This window comes from Choloepus didactylus, chromosome 14 (genome assembly GCF_015220235.1).
Source record: "Choloepus didactylus isolate mChoDid1 chromosome 14, mChoDid1.pri, whole genome shotgun sequence".
NCBI lineage: Eukaryota > Metazoa > Chordata > Mammalia > Pilosa > Megalonychidae > Choloepus > Choloepus didactylus.
In genome coordinates this window covers 26,584,819-26,599,245 of record NC_051320.1, presented here as the reverse complement: position 1 = coordinate 26,599,245, position 14,427 = coordinate 26,584,819, and the positions used below count along the sequence as shown (strand labels likewise).

Here is a 14,427-nt window from a genome sequence, read left to right as displayed (position 1 = left end):
TTGATCTGTGCCATCGACTCTCCCTCTTGGCCATTAATCCCAGGGCACTGTCCTTACTTCACATCTTTTCTTAAGTCATCATTGGTTAAGAAGAGAAGAAATTTGTGCACTCCTTCCTACTTGAAATATTACACTTATTTGTTCTTGAAATTTGTTTTGCAAGTGGATATTTCATACATCGTTGTCTTTGGGGACTAGGTGTAGATGGGAAGGGGAGAGAGTAGCACCTTCTTACTGTGACCTGCTGAACCAGGTCTAGGATTGAAAGCAAATAATCAGGAGAGCTGAGGCCACACAAGCTCTTGTAGCTGGGCTCGTCCTATGGTGCTCAGCACTTAGCTTCCTTTATTTCTTTCACTTTGATGTCTTGCAAGCTGCTACCATTCCTACAAGGCAGCTATAATTTTTTAAGCCTTTGTGCCCTTTGCAAGGGAAACAGAGCCAAATTATATGAATATCTTTGGTGATTAATCCTTAAACTTAGTTGTTAATGCAGGGCTCTATATAGCAGCTATTCTGGAATGCTGTAAAATCGTTAGATGGGAAGAATCAGGGTCTCAGCAGAAAGTTAATAACAGTGTTTCAAGTGAAACGTGAAACCATATTGACAATTATAAATATTTTCGTCTTTTGACGTTTTCTAGAATTAGAATATGCAGATCTAATGGCAATTCAGAGTGGCAGGCACAGATCTTGTCATTCAGGTCTCTTGACACATGCTAGAGGGCAAGATGGTGACTCATCAGGTACACCTTGGCTTAGTGTCTAAAGTGGCCCCCCTCCTCCATAAACAAAATTTATTTCTATCCCAGGCTTGAGGTCCTAGGAGTTTAGAGGGTGAGAGGGTGAGGGAAGGGGGATACTGTTTGTCAGTTCTATAGTTAGATATGGGATTGCACTAACTTCAGACAAGAAACTAACAAGAAAAGAGACGTTAAAAAAAAAGAAGAAAGAGTTCTTGAGTCACTTTCAGTTTCAAATTGTCGTTTGGGAGATCATTTTCTAATCAAAATTGTTTTGCCTAGGGAACATGAAGCCCAGAATGTAATCAGTTCAAATCTGTTATTTTGGATGGATCAAAAAGCAATGTACACACACACACACACACACACACACACACACACACACACACAACACATATACAGTAAGTATACTTTTCTTAATGAAACCCAGTCCTTGGTCTCACCCTCCCTCCCCTCCCATTTAAAACTCCACCAAAAATACTGCTTCAGAGAAATTTTAACATCAAAACCATTGCAACTTGAAAAGTTACCACAGGAAGTGTGCATTACCTAAATTTAGATCAAAGTTAGAGTGGCTTGTTTTAAGAAAACAACAGGGCTGCTTTCACCTCCTCCTTTCTTTCTTTGCTATTCCAGATACAGACTAATTGTATTTCTTACTAACTGCTGCACACATTTATTGAAGACTTTTCTTTCATTTCAAAGGGATACAATAAGTTGTTTATTTTGTAAGATAAAACAAACCATGAGCAAGCCTGGATTGCACAGTTAACAGTCTTGTTATTTTGGTTCAGAAAAGAGCGATTAACTAAGTGTATGTTTGACCTGTCACTAACGTATTAAGGACAGGAAGTACTTCGATGGTGCTATTATACCTAAAATAGCATTCTTTACTGAGTAGGGTACTTAAACAACATTTGTTTCTACATGGTTTCGTAACCAACAGGAAGCAGTGACAGAAAATATTTCCCATATGCTTACAGACTTTTAAGGTAAATACTTATTTATACATTGAAGCACGGTTGTTACCTTACCGAACAGTATTCTTATGTTCTTTCTAGTTCTGGGACACTTATGTTGAGGATTTGAAAATAGTCTAAAGAGAATTTCTTCTCGTTATTTGGTGCCATCAGAAAGGCAAACCATATTTTAAATGGGTAGTGTCAGAAATTTCCCTCCAAATATGGTAGAATTATATTACCATTTTTTAACAATTCTGTTTTGGCAAATCTGGTAAAATTATACCTTTTATTTAAAATATTTTGTAAAGCTATTTTATAATTTATCAGAACACTTATGTTATTAAAATGCATGTGATCTTTATATTTCCTTCTTAGAACAAATTGATTTGACACATGAAAAATTCATAGAATCAAAAAAATTAAAGGAATCAAGTCCAATTTTCACTTTGTAGAACTTTTATAAATAATCTTTGTGACTCATTTTCTGCCTGAAATAGTTTAAACTAACCATTCAAATTGAGGTGGCTAATGTGAGCATTCAAGTAGATGCCTAAGCAAAATTTTGAAATATCTTGGCAAAACATTTTAAAGGAAGGAATTAATTTTTATTTCTTAACAAAGAAATGGTGCTTAGTAAAATGGATAGGACCAGAACTTTTGATGAGAATTTAAGCTTAAAAAATTTAGAGGAGGAGATGGTTGGACATCAGAAATAATGTAATCAAAATCATCCATTCCAGAACGTATGTGACAAGAAAAATACCAGATTTTATTGTTAAACAACCTGAGGACTGTAGATATTCTGAACTTGAAGAAGAATATTTAAAGTAAACTTACAAAGATTAGATTAATGTTAAATGTGTACTCTAAAAATTGGTAAGGAATATTGAAGACAAAGCAATATTATTTGTAGAAGGGAAAACTTCACGTTGCAGTTTTCAGGTAGTAAGCTTAATATGTTCAACTAGTGTCCATAGCTATAGTCCCCATAAAACCAATAGTTATTTTACTTATAACACCAAGAAGATATTCTACATGCCCTTCTTAAGACTAACAAGTGATAGTTACTTTCAGAGCCAGGCTGATCCACAGTTGAATTAGGTCCACTCTGAAAATGGCAAGGGAGCAAAATTTGAAAATCACTTTAACTTTAATACATGTTTTTTAAAAGTAAAAATCAACTAAGGAAAATAATGGATTAAAATTTTTTAAATATTTAGAAATTATTTGAAAAATTTTATTTAAACCATCTAAATATATTTTAGTATATATATTTAAATATTAGGCTTGTTGTTATGAACTCATTAAATATAGGAGTATATTATAAAGGAAGGATCATGAATCCTGTAAAAATCTAGTAATTATCTATCTGTTTGGTATGATTTAGGATATAATCTTACTTGCATGGAAAGAATGGAGGTAAAGAGGAAAGGTGAGAGTAGAGCCCTAGATGGTTGTTAATCTGTATTGTAAACAGTGTCTTTCACACATATCTGGGATTAGGGGAAAATATGTTGGAAATCTAAGAGCATTCATTGAAGAAAATATTATGCTTTGTATTTTTAATATTGTTTGTATGAACCTACTTGTTTTAGATGTTTTCATCAAAGGCAATCTTAAAGCTTTCTGAAGAGACCACTCATTACTTATTACAGCCTACCTCTGTCACTCCCACACACATATCTAGCTTCAAAGGCCACTTTTTAAAAATACTCTATACAAGGCAGCATTGTAGTAGAGAAACTTTGTTTCATTGACCAGGGATAAACTTCACAGTTCATTAGAGCCTCTTTCTAATCTCTGGAACTATTTTCATGACAAAACAATACAGGTGTTTATTTCACATTTTTATGAAATGTATTCTGAGAAAATATGAATTGTAAGAATTTCTTTAAGGAATTTAGTTGATGTGGGAAAATCTTTTAAACTACTGGTTTGTATAGCTAAAAGAATTCAGTGTAGACTGGGTGCTCATATGTTCCAGTACTGTTCTTTGAGAGCAATAGATGTTTATACTCAAAGAATCAATTTATAATTATGTATTTAGCAAAACATGATAAAGATAGATCTATATTGGAGTCACTTTACATGTACATATAACTTGCACAAAATCAACTGTATGCTTTCAGGAAAAAAAAAAAGAAAAGAGGTGATTCACCTCCATGAGTATATGCTTGAACTGAGTGATCATTTGCTGGATAACATGAATTTGCTGGATTTTGGTATCCTAATCTTGTGAAAGCTACAGGCTTTTTCTGTGCATCATGACGCCTAATGCAAACTACTTTATTTAGGACTCAACCAAAGAAAAAGCAATGTGCTCTTGCTCTGAAGGCTGAGTTGCCTTTGGAGAAAGTATACAATGAGGTGCCTTCCTAAGGAATGTTAAGGTTCCCTTTGTCTGTCTGTGTCTATACTTTAGGATGCTAATTTTGCTATGTAAGATGTAACTCTCATACTTGATACCTTCCCTCTTTTGTGAGAAACGTGGCTAAACTAACTAGAAAATGACCTATAATTGCTCTAACATTTCATCTGGGGTTCCCTGGAAAATGGATCTCCAAATTATTGCTAAGCTAGTTGTCTCTGAAAAGAATCAAATAAATTGTCCCTTCAATCTATCCATTTTAACTTGAGAAATATTATGTAGTAAAAAGACCTCCCATATAGATATTACATATGCCATAAATTGCAGAAATCCACTCTGACATGAGGAATAGGAATTGTATATAGGATAAAAATGTTAGCCATTCTGTCTTAAATGTAACCTCCTCGTAACTCCTCCCTTACTCGTTCCCATTTTATACATGTTACAAAATGTAAACCATTTTGTTTGAAATTGCCAAGGTAGAAGGAACTGCTTTGTTCTTTGAATTAGAAGGTAAACCCTGGCCAAGGATTCAACCCAGTGACTTTGGGGAATTGCCTCACTTATGATCTTCCACCTATGCATCAAGAAAATTGTTGTTGCCACTTTCTTCATTAGAATGTAATCCTAACATTTAACTCGGCTGTTTTCTTATGTGGTTGGCACTGTCTGATTTTAATGACCTAGCATATAGATTCTACTTAGAAGAGCATCTGTAAAATCAGTTTAGCTTCCTACTAAGTATGAAATAGTGGTAATTGAAGAAGAAATTTTTTTTTTTTTTAAGTGAAAAGCCAAAAGAAATACTCATGGCCTCTGTGAAATCAGATTAGTTATATTAAGGGCAATCAGTTTTTATCCTCTGTCCCTATATTTTGTCACCTGCAGCTGGTGAGTGACCAAAAAGGCCACTGTCATTCAAAACTGAAAGTGCAAGCAGGAAGAAAAAAAAAAAAAAACACTCATACTGGAAAAAAAATAATGCTTGCCTAGCTAGTTCATGGCTATTTCCAGCATATTTTGCTTTCCCCCTACTCTTTCAAAATTGTTTTCCTAAAGGGAAATGATCATTTGCTAAATACAGATTTAGTGCAAATTTGGGTCATGTTTTATGCCATTTTTTGTGTGTTGTTATTTCTTAGGGAGACAACCACAAAACCCAGACCTGGACTGTAAGTCATAGACAGTTCATGATTAATTGAATGATTAGTATAAAATAAAGGAAAATTTATAAATTACCAATGAATCATAATGCTGGAAGAGGGCTTTCTTTCTAATTCAACCATCTCTGTTTATATGGATGAGGGAATTGAGGACCAATAATTAAATTACTTGTACTTTATCAATTTAATTTTGAAAGATGATCAATTAACTGTTAGGCCTGAAGTATGCATCTTTGGTATGGCTGTGGTGCTTTGTAGTAGTTAGGTATATAATTGTAAATGTACCTCTGGTACTAGATAGTGCTCTTGGAGTGGGGCTGGATGAATTCTTCTATTTGTTAACTACAGCCTGGCAGTGAGCTGGACAACTTGGAGGAGATTTTGGATGATCTGCAGAATAGTCAGTTACCACAGCTTTTCCCAGACACAAGGCCAGGCGTCCCTGCTGGATCAGTTGACAAGCAAGCCATCATCAATGACCTCATGCAACTCACAGCTGAAAGCAGTCCTGTTACACCTGTTGGAACCCAGAAAACAGCATTGCGAATTTCACAGAGCAGTGAGTATGAGATATTGATGGTTATGCCAAGAAACCCACGTATAATCACTATCACAAACAGGGATTGTTAGTATCTGATGCAAACAGCTTAGTCATTTCAAGGTTTTTGTAATCAAATAGCACCATCTACTGTCTCAATCCTTTGAAACAGCATTTCAAAATGGATTCTGGTTAACATGGTTTTATAACATTCTCCTATAGGTAATATAATCAACATGGAGTGAAACTGACCTACACTAGTAAAGTTCTTCAGATGATTGCCGTATTTCTCTTCGTTTCAGTTACTGTCTTCAGAATTGGAGTTCAAAATAGATTATATGTGCTTTAATTTATAACTGAATACTTTAAAAATAGAGAATTGGAGAGTTTTGCAGACTTTTTAGGAATACTATTAAAAATAAGATTCTTCTCAAAATATTTAATCATACATGAAAGGGCTATGCACATTACAAATATCTGGCTCTATTCCTTAGGAATCCTCATGTAAGCATCAATTTTACATAGGATTTTAACATTTAAATGTTTTTAAAGTGCATTTTAACTGTTTAATTAGTTTGATAGAAAGCTTGAAAGACCTTACACTGTTTATAAACAAATACATTTATATCATTTATTTTATTCTTTTTGTTTCATTTTAGGCTTTTGTAAGTTTAGGGTGAATCTTTTTCACTATGAACACTTAATTGACAAACCTGATAGTTACCTAAGTTGTCCAGTAGTTTTGAGTGGAAGAAAATATATTTTCTGTAATGGGGCCATCATTTATAGAAAGATAGATAACATCTTCAGTGTTAAATTGCTGAACAGAATGATTTTCCCTCTTCAAATAGAGTTTGACCCAGTGTCTAGCATTTGTTTTCAAACTAGAAATGGCAACCATTGGCCAAATCACATGATGGCTTTCAATATTAGATCTCTTCTCAAGTGATTCCTGACCGTTCTGAAAAGGGTAAAATGAAAGAGAGATGAGTTTTTCCTTGCTATCTCTCAAACCTGCCTTATTTCTTGGAGAGTGGAGGGTTAATTATGGACCATGGGATCATAAAGTCAGCTAGTTGAGAAGAGGGTAGGAAATGGACTAGATAGCTTGTGATTGTTACCCATGTGATGTAATGAAAGACTGCGTGGAAACTTAAGGTTTCTCTTCTGTAGCTCCTTAATGGTACTCAGATGATTGAATAGGAACCAGATCAGTAACCTTGAGGAAGTTGTAATGAAGTGTGTACATAATTTCTGTTCCCAGTTCTAATTTTCCTACATATTTTATTTCTATTAGTGATTAAGAACTCACACTTTCTTTTTTTAATGCAATTTTATTGAGATATATTCACATAGCATACACTCCTTCATCACACTTTCTTTTAAATGTGCTTTCAGACTATGTTTATATAATTCAAAGAAAATAAAATACTTAATATTATCTAATAAATTAGCTCTATAATGTATCTTTTTTGTGTTTTTAAAATTTAATAATGTTATTAACAAATTACTGATTGTGTGATAATATAGTACACACTAGCATAGTATTTACAGTACAGAATAAATTCTTGTGAACTAACCATAAAACATTTCAAATCTAAGTATGTTCAGAATTCAAAGAAGCTGTGCTTAGAAGAGTAAACAGGGCCTGAAAGCTCTAATTTTATGCTGACTTCAGGTCACTATAAAAATATAATACATGGTGAAAAACATGTATTATGTTCTTCTATTTTTTCAAGACAGTAATAAATTAAATTAGAGACATGTCAATGAGATTATGAGTCTGCATTTTGGTGCTGCAAATGTATTCTGTGTGTGAGTTTGTCTTTTCTGTAAGCAGTTGATCCCTGATATGCATATCTTTGTTATTTTACAGAAGACATTTTCCCTAAACACTACTGTTACTATTCTTCTCCATTATCCTATATTAACCTTCAATTTTCATTTGTTTTCTCCTTAGCTTTTAATAACCCACGACCAGGGCAACTGGGCAGGTTGTTGCCAAACCAGAATTTACCACTTGACATCACATTACAAAGCCCGACTGGTTCTGGACCTTTCCCACCAATAAGAAACAGTAGTCCATACTCAGTGATACCTCAGCCAGGAATGATGGGTAATCAAGGGATGATAGGAAACCAAGGAAATTTAGGGAACAGTAGCACAGGTAAGGGCTCAAATGCACTGTTACTTTATTGGTGGGTTATTTAACTTGATGATGTTTTCATCCAAACTAGGAAAATTTTTACAATCAAACAAGTAGAATTTTTCAAATGAATTTTTATGTTAGAAACTAACATTTGAAAATAAGGAAATTCTACCAATTTTCACTGTGAGGGTGTCATTTGAAGCATTGGAAAACATTCTAGCACACTGAACATTTTATTCATGATCAACTTTTGCAAGGTTTCTAGCCATTAATCCTATAACCTAGGCTTATTTCACTTCTGTTCCAGTTAGTAGTCCATAAATTTCAGGTGATATGTTTAAAATAAATAAATAAATTAAAATAAATTGGCTAGTTTCCAGTGATAATCTGCTGATATCCCAAAAACTTCCTATTAATTGATTTGTTTAGAGAATTTCAGAATGAAAGTTTGAAATTCAACCAACCTTTCATACTTATAATCTATACAATTCTCATTCAGAAAAATATTAAATAAAAATAAAGAACTTTAAACTGTAGTGTGCCTGGCATAATAGTAACTTTTAGATCTGATCCAAAGCTCCAATTTTGAAGATGCATTAAGTTGCCTGCGATCTGGTTTGGACCTTGACCTGCTATAATTTAAGGTGTCTGCCAAGTTGCCAAGGCACATTCCCTAAATAGCAATCACTGTCATAGCAGCTACCATATTACCGAACTTCTATCCAATTCAGATGAGAAATCATTACAGCAGCAGTGATTGCTATTGCCAGCACGTACTGTACCCTCTAAAATCTCTTTATTACAGATATAGCAGTATGCTGTGTTTTCTAATGTACAGGTGCTTGCAGTTTACAGCTTTCTTCATTTGTCTAAATGAGATACTGGAGACAAAGGCATAGAAAGAAATAGATATCATAAAAACAACATGTATTTGTGGGGATTTTAATTCTTTTTGGGTTTTTTTGTTTGTTTGTTTGTTTGTTTTTTTAGTTTAATCTGTAATCCCTGTAAACACATTGCTGTTTAGATGGTTAACTTAAAGTAGGAGTTTAATTTAAGGAGAAGTGGTGGATTTTTAAATTTTCTATTGTAGATAAAGAATTCATAGAAAAAAGTAAACTAAGTTGTATTAAAATAGTGTATTCATTCATGAAATATGTGTTAAATGCCTACCATATATACTAGGCACTGACCTCTTCTCTACATTATATATTCACAGAAACAGTGCCATATTAATTTTAAGTTATTTCTAAGATAAATAGATTTATGTAAAATTCTATAAGAGAAAAGGGTCCAATGATTTATAGAGAGTGGCTGCTTATTTGGCAGAATTCAAAAAGATTCCTTCTAGGAATCTTAAATAGGAATTTGGCAACACCTGTGTTAAAATCTGGGCAGCCTAGAGGTCACTGGTGTCCAGGCTATAAACATCATACAAAAATGGCCAGAGTGGGGGGGGTGGCGGGGGGAGGAGACATCCAGTTATAATTGTGTTAATATTGTTGAATTATGGATACTTTTTCCTTCTGCTTTCTAGATTTTCTAAGGTAATGCTATATTGTTTACATAATAGATTTTTGAAAAAATCTGTTTTACATAATAGATTTACATAATAGATTTTTGAAAAAATGAAAAACCTATTCTCCCATATATTTGTACAGTTCAAATCTAATCTTAAAGTGTTTTTTAGAATGTGTATTTTTATATTGTTCAAACTTTTTCAGTTTAATTGATCAGCCCTTACCCTTAATTATTCTTATGTAGCACATTCTTATTTCACAAGTTAAGAAACACCCCCAATACATGTTCTCTCCATTTTTTAAGTATACCTTACTTTTAATTGCTTAACATAATTAAAATAAATGAATTCAAGCCATGTACTCAAAGGCAGACGCTTTCAACATCCATCATTAAATACTTCAAATTTTGGTGGTCTCATTTTGGGGGGGTTGGTTTCCTCCTTTAGAATATCACATTTTAGCAAATGTTTGGCCATTGCCAGCATCCCAGAGGCCAGGCTAAATAGAGTAAATCCTTGATCCTGTTTAGCATGTTGTGATCTTCTTGTTCTGTGTGGTCAAATAATTGTTAATAATATCTCTATTATAAAAGGATTTTTACAAATCTGTCATAATGCATTCTAGATATGTATAATCAGGAATGTGGTGGTCCAAGTATATTGAAATAGTAGGATTTTCCTTGCCTTAGCTATAAAGAACCATAGTGAGTATCAGTAAGATCATTTAATTTCCCCATGCCTTTGAGGCTACATTGATCAACTTTGAAGCTTAACAAATTCCAAATCTCTGAAAGAGATTCTAGGATTTAAAAGTCTAACATGGGCTTTATGGTATGTTCTCTGAGTTTGGGTTTGTAATTATCAGTTTCTACCTTGTTCCTCTTAGGCTCACCTCCCTTTTGGAAAGTAAAGCATTGACTTGTATGTCAGTTAATGTGATTCACTTCCTGAGGAAGGAAGCTGGGGTTATCCATACGCCACGGCACCTGTTTCTAAGTATATATGGGAACAATTTTAACAGCGTTTAACAATCTTAACAAGTTCATGTTGTAAAAACTTGTGCCATTGTTATTTCTTAGCTAAGGGCCCCTGTCTGTCTAAATGAGGGAGTTGGCTATTGGGCTAACTGTATTACAGAGTGATTGTATTGTGAAGAGTGAGATCATCTGGTGTTCATACATGCTGAATATGTTTTCAGTTGCTGCATTTCTCGGTTTTCTTTGGCTTTCATGCAGGAATGATTGGGAATAATCCTTCTCGGCCCACCATGCCATCCGGAGAATGGGCCCCTCAGAGCTCGGCCGTGAGAGTCACGTGTGCTGCCACCACCAGTCCCATGAATCGGCCCCTCCAAGGAGGTATGATTCGGAACCCAACAGCTGGCATCCCCATGAGACCCAACAGCCAGCCTGGCCAAAGACAGATGCTTCAGTCTCAGGTCATGAATATAGGTAAGTTAATTCCAGTGCTCTTTGTGCTTTTGATTTTTATCATTTCTTAGAAGGGAGTAGCAGGTCCGTAAGTTCTTCCAAGACTTGCTATGAATTTACATTTTAGGTAATTCCCACCCCCACCCCCTGTTTAGCTATCACAGGTGGAATTTTGCTGGAACTCTCTATAACATTTATAGAATCTCAGAGGTACATACGCTAGCCAGCTACCTTACAATGTTTAATTTTCATTAAATCATCCAATTACAATTTTTTTGGGGCAGTGAACTAGAGTATCATACATGAATGTCACATGATATTTTAAAAATAAGGAAATAGTTGCATCAAGAACATGTATGCCTAAATCTGGAACTTAAAAATGATTCCTAGTCTGCGACCCCCTACACTATTAAATCAGACTCTCCCAAGGTCCTTGCTGATGGTATCAAGTCTTGAAGGATATCTCACAACATGTGAGGATAACTAGAGTTCTATTTGGATACAGTTCATGTGTTATTAAAATTAATGATCTGGCATATGATTCCGTTTATAAGAAATAGCTAGAATAAGCAAATCTGTGGTTGCCCATGCTGGGGGAGTAGGAGAGAATGGGGTGTGACTGCTAATGGGTTTGGGGTTTCTTTTTGGAGTAATGAAAAAGTTCTAAAATTGATCATGCTGATTGTTCTACAACTCCATGAATATACTGAAAGCTATGAAATCATACACTTTAGATGGATGGATTAAATGGTATGTGAATTATATCTCAATAAAACTGTGATATTAAATCAATAGTCTTTACAATTCATACTTAACATTATTTGCATAATCATTGACATATTAGCCTTCCTCTTGTACAGTGAGCGTAATTCAGATAAGCTAATGTTTATGTACTGCTTCGTATACTTAGATATTATACAATGAGTAAGAGCTAAATCGTTAATAAAAAGATGCCAAAATTGTTTTGACAAGATAAACCAGAAGTCTTATCCTAATTCGGGTATCCTAATTGCTCAGCCCATTTGGTTTCTGAGAGATGACATTCATATTGCCTTTATACATTCAATGTACTTTGAATTAATGAAAATTCACAAATACAAATTCATGTTGAGTGTCTCATGAAGAATGCTAATTTCTGTGCAAAATTAGTCAGAAATTTAACTTACCGTCAGTCTTTCTTTTCTGAAGGGCACCTAGCTTTCGAGCTCGAAAGTTGGCTCTCTAGCTTTATTGTAGGTAAAAATCTCTGGTTTTTGATAAATTTTTTAAAAGCATGACTCAGCAGAAACTTATCTATTTCAATGGAGGATTTGAATAAATGAGGTCTATAGGTAATAATAATTAAAAAGCTCATATTATCCATTAGCTTTAAATATCTAAAAAGAACTTCTAACAAAGAACATGTCTAAGGCTTCTGAGAAACCTCTCTGCTCTGCCCTTACCCTGCTGGAAGAACTAAAATAAAGTGCAGTTAATGAAAGTTGGGAGCAAGTTAGCTGGATAGCACTTCTCAAGTGTGGTCCAGAATCCTGAGTCCCTTTCAGGGCCTCAACAGGGCCAAAAATATTTTCATAGTAATACTTAAACTTTATTTACCTTCTTCCCTCTCATTCTCCCACAATAGTGGACAGTATTGTTTTCCAGAGGTACATGCTGTGTGATATCACAACAGGTAGAATGCAGAAATAGATATGAGCTTCCAGCCCACATCTGTTAATCCATATGTTAAAGTAATTTGCAAAAATATAAAACAATGCCACTCTTCTCTTAAAATGTTTCCATTTCTCATTTTGAAAACTTGTTTATATTAACATAATAGATTTATTATTTAAAAATTTATCAGTTTGCATTTCAAGTATAGTAAATAGCACTAAAAGATAATCCACGTAAACAAAAGTTTCTTACAAGGAGTTTAAAGGTTCCTAAGAGCAAAAAAGTTTACAACTACTGGTCTAGATAATTCCTAAAGTGGGTGATTAGCCTTGGATATTTATTGCCTTCATTTCAGTTTCTAAACAAAAAATTTTATTGTATTTCCACTTAGAAAATTATTGTTTTTGTCTTTTACATTTTCCATAGACCAGACATTTCCCTGTATGTTACATAGCAGAAGTTGACAGTAGCTTGATTACAAATTGTAAGGTTTTTTTTTCCCCCTTCACCTTATTTTAGGGCCATCTGAATTAGAGATGAATATGGGGGGACCTCAGTATGGCCAACAACAAGCACCTCCAAATCAGACTGCCCCATGGCCTGAGAGTATCCTTCCTATAGACCAGGCATCTTTCGCCAGCCAAAACAGGTGAGTCCTGAACACCCAGGAGATCCATGAGTGTAGTGGATCATGAGTTCTGTAAGGTTAGTTTAGACCTTTGCTAAAGGTTCATCTTTTTCTTTTGAGTAATTGGTACTTGACCAGCTTTTGCTTATTCAGACTATATTGTCTAGTCCACTGGGCAGGGAGTGAAGGAGATGGGAAAATTAAACAATCAGTAAGACCTAGGGAATGACTTTAAAAAAGTTGCAGTTTAACTGGAAAATAAAATATGTATGTTGATAACTTGTCATTTGAGGTAGTACGTAGTATAAATGATGTAAGAGAAATAAATCATATTTCAAGAAATCATCCTGGAATGATCCGGGAAGGCTCCAAGCCTTGAAGGAAAGGTATGATTTTCAGGAGACAGAGATGACAGGAAGCCAGTCTAGCCAGTTAAAGCATGATCAAAGGTCCAGAAGGTTACAGAAGCAACAAAATATATTTAGGGTAACCGGGAATAGTCTAGTTTTAAGCCAATGTAGGGTCTATATAAAGCAGTAATAGAAGCCATGGTTGCAAGAATTATATTAGTAATGGAATAGATTCAGAGGGTCTTAAATGCCAACATCTGAGAATTCAAACTGTTTTCATTAAGCCATTGAAGAAGTTTTTGATCAACCTTGATTGAGTTTTTGTTTTTCTTATTGTCAGTGTAATCATTTATTTTCTTTGTAAGTGATCTTTCTGTAGTAGCTTTTGAAATATTCTCTATCTTTGCTGTGTTGTAGTTTTACTATAATGTGTCTAGGTATGGATATATTTATTTATCCTACTTGGTATTTGGTATATGTTGTGGTTTTTTTAATCTGTGGATTTGTGTTTTGCATCAGTTCTGGAAAATTATTTCTTTACCGTGCTTCCTTAATTTTCTCCTTTTCTTTCTGGGATTCTGATTAGACATATGCTGTACTTTCTCTTTCTATGTTAGGTTTTCTTCATTTTACCCTCCATATTTTTCTTTTTCTTTTTTTATTAAAGCAGGTATAGATTTACAGAAATATGCAGAATGCACAGAATTCTCATATATCCCCCTCTCACACATAAAGTTTTCCCAATTAACATTTTTTATTAGTGTGTACACTATTAACTTTAGCTGCTGTTTACATTAGGGTTCACTCTGTGTTGTACAGTTCTCTGGGTTTGTATGTGTGGTAACTTATTATATACAACCTAAAATTTCCCTTTTTATCCCTTTTCAAATATATAATTTGCTGGTACTATTTACATATACAAAG

The 14,427-nt window shown here is 34.2% G+C and overlaps 1 protein-coding gene across 9 annotated transcripts in view; it reads left to right on the top strand.

Annotated features, from left to right (window-relative positions):
* NCOA2 (nuclear receptor coactivator 2) overlaps window positions 1-14,427 on the top strand; it is a 330,475-nt gene that overhangs the window by 278,427 nt on the left and 37,621 nt on the right. For 8 of the 9 annotated variants that reach the window (XM_037802517.1, XM_037802514.1, XM_037802516.1 and 5 more), the window contains 4 exons: window positions 5,585-5,795; window positions 7,735-7,941; window positions 10,678-10,893; window positions 13,045-13,174. In XM_037802517.1, the coding sequence (XP_037658445.1) occupies window positions 5,585-5,795; window positions 7,735-7,941; window positions 10,678-10,893; window positions 13,045-13,174 (764 nt within the window). The remainder of the gene's footprint in view (window positions 1-5,584; window positions 5,796-7,734; window positions 7,942-10,677; window positions 10,894-13,044; window positions 13,175-14,427) is intronic. The other variant, XM_037802521.1, reaches the window with a different exon arrangement.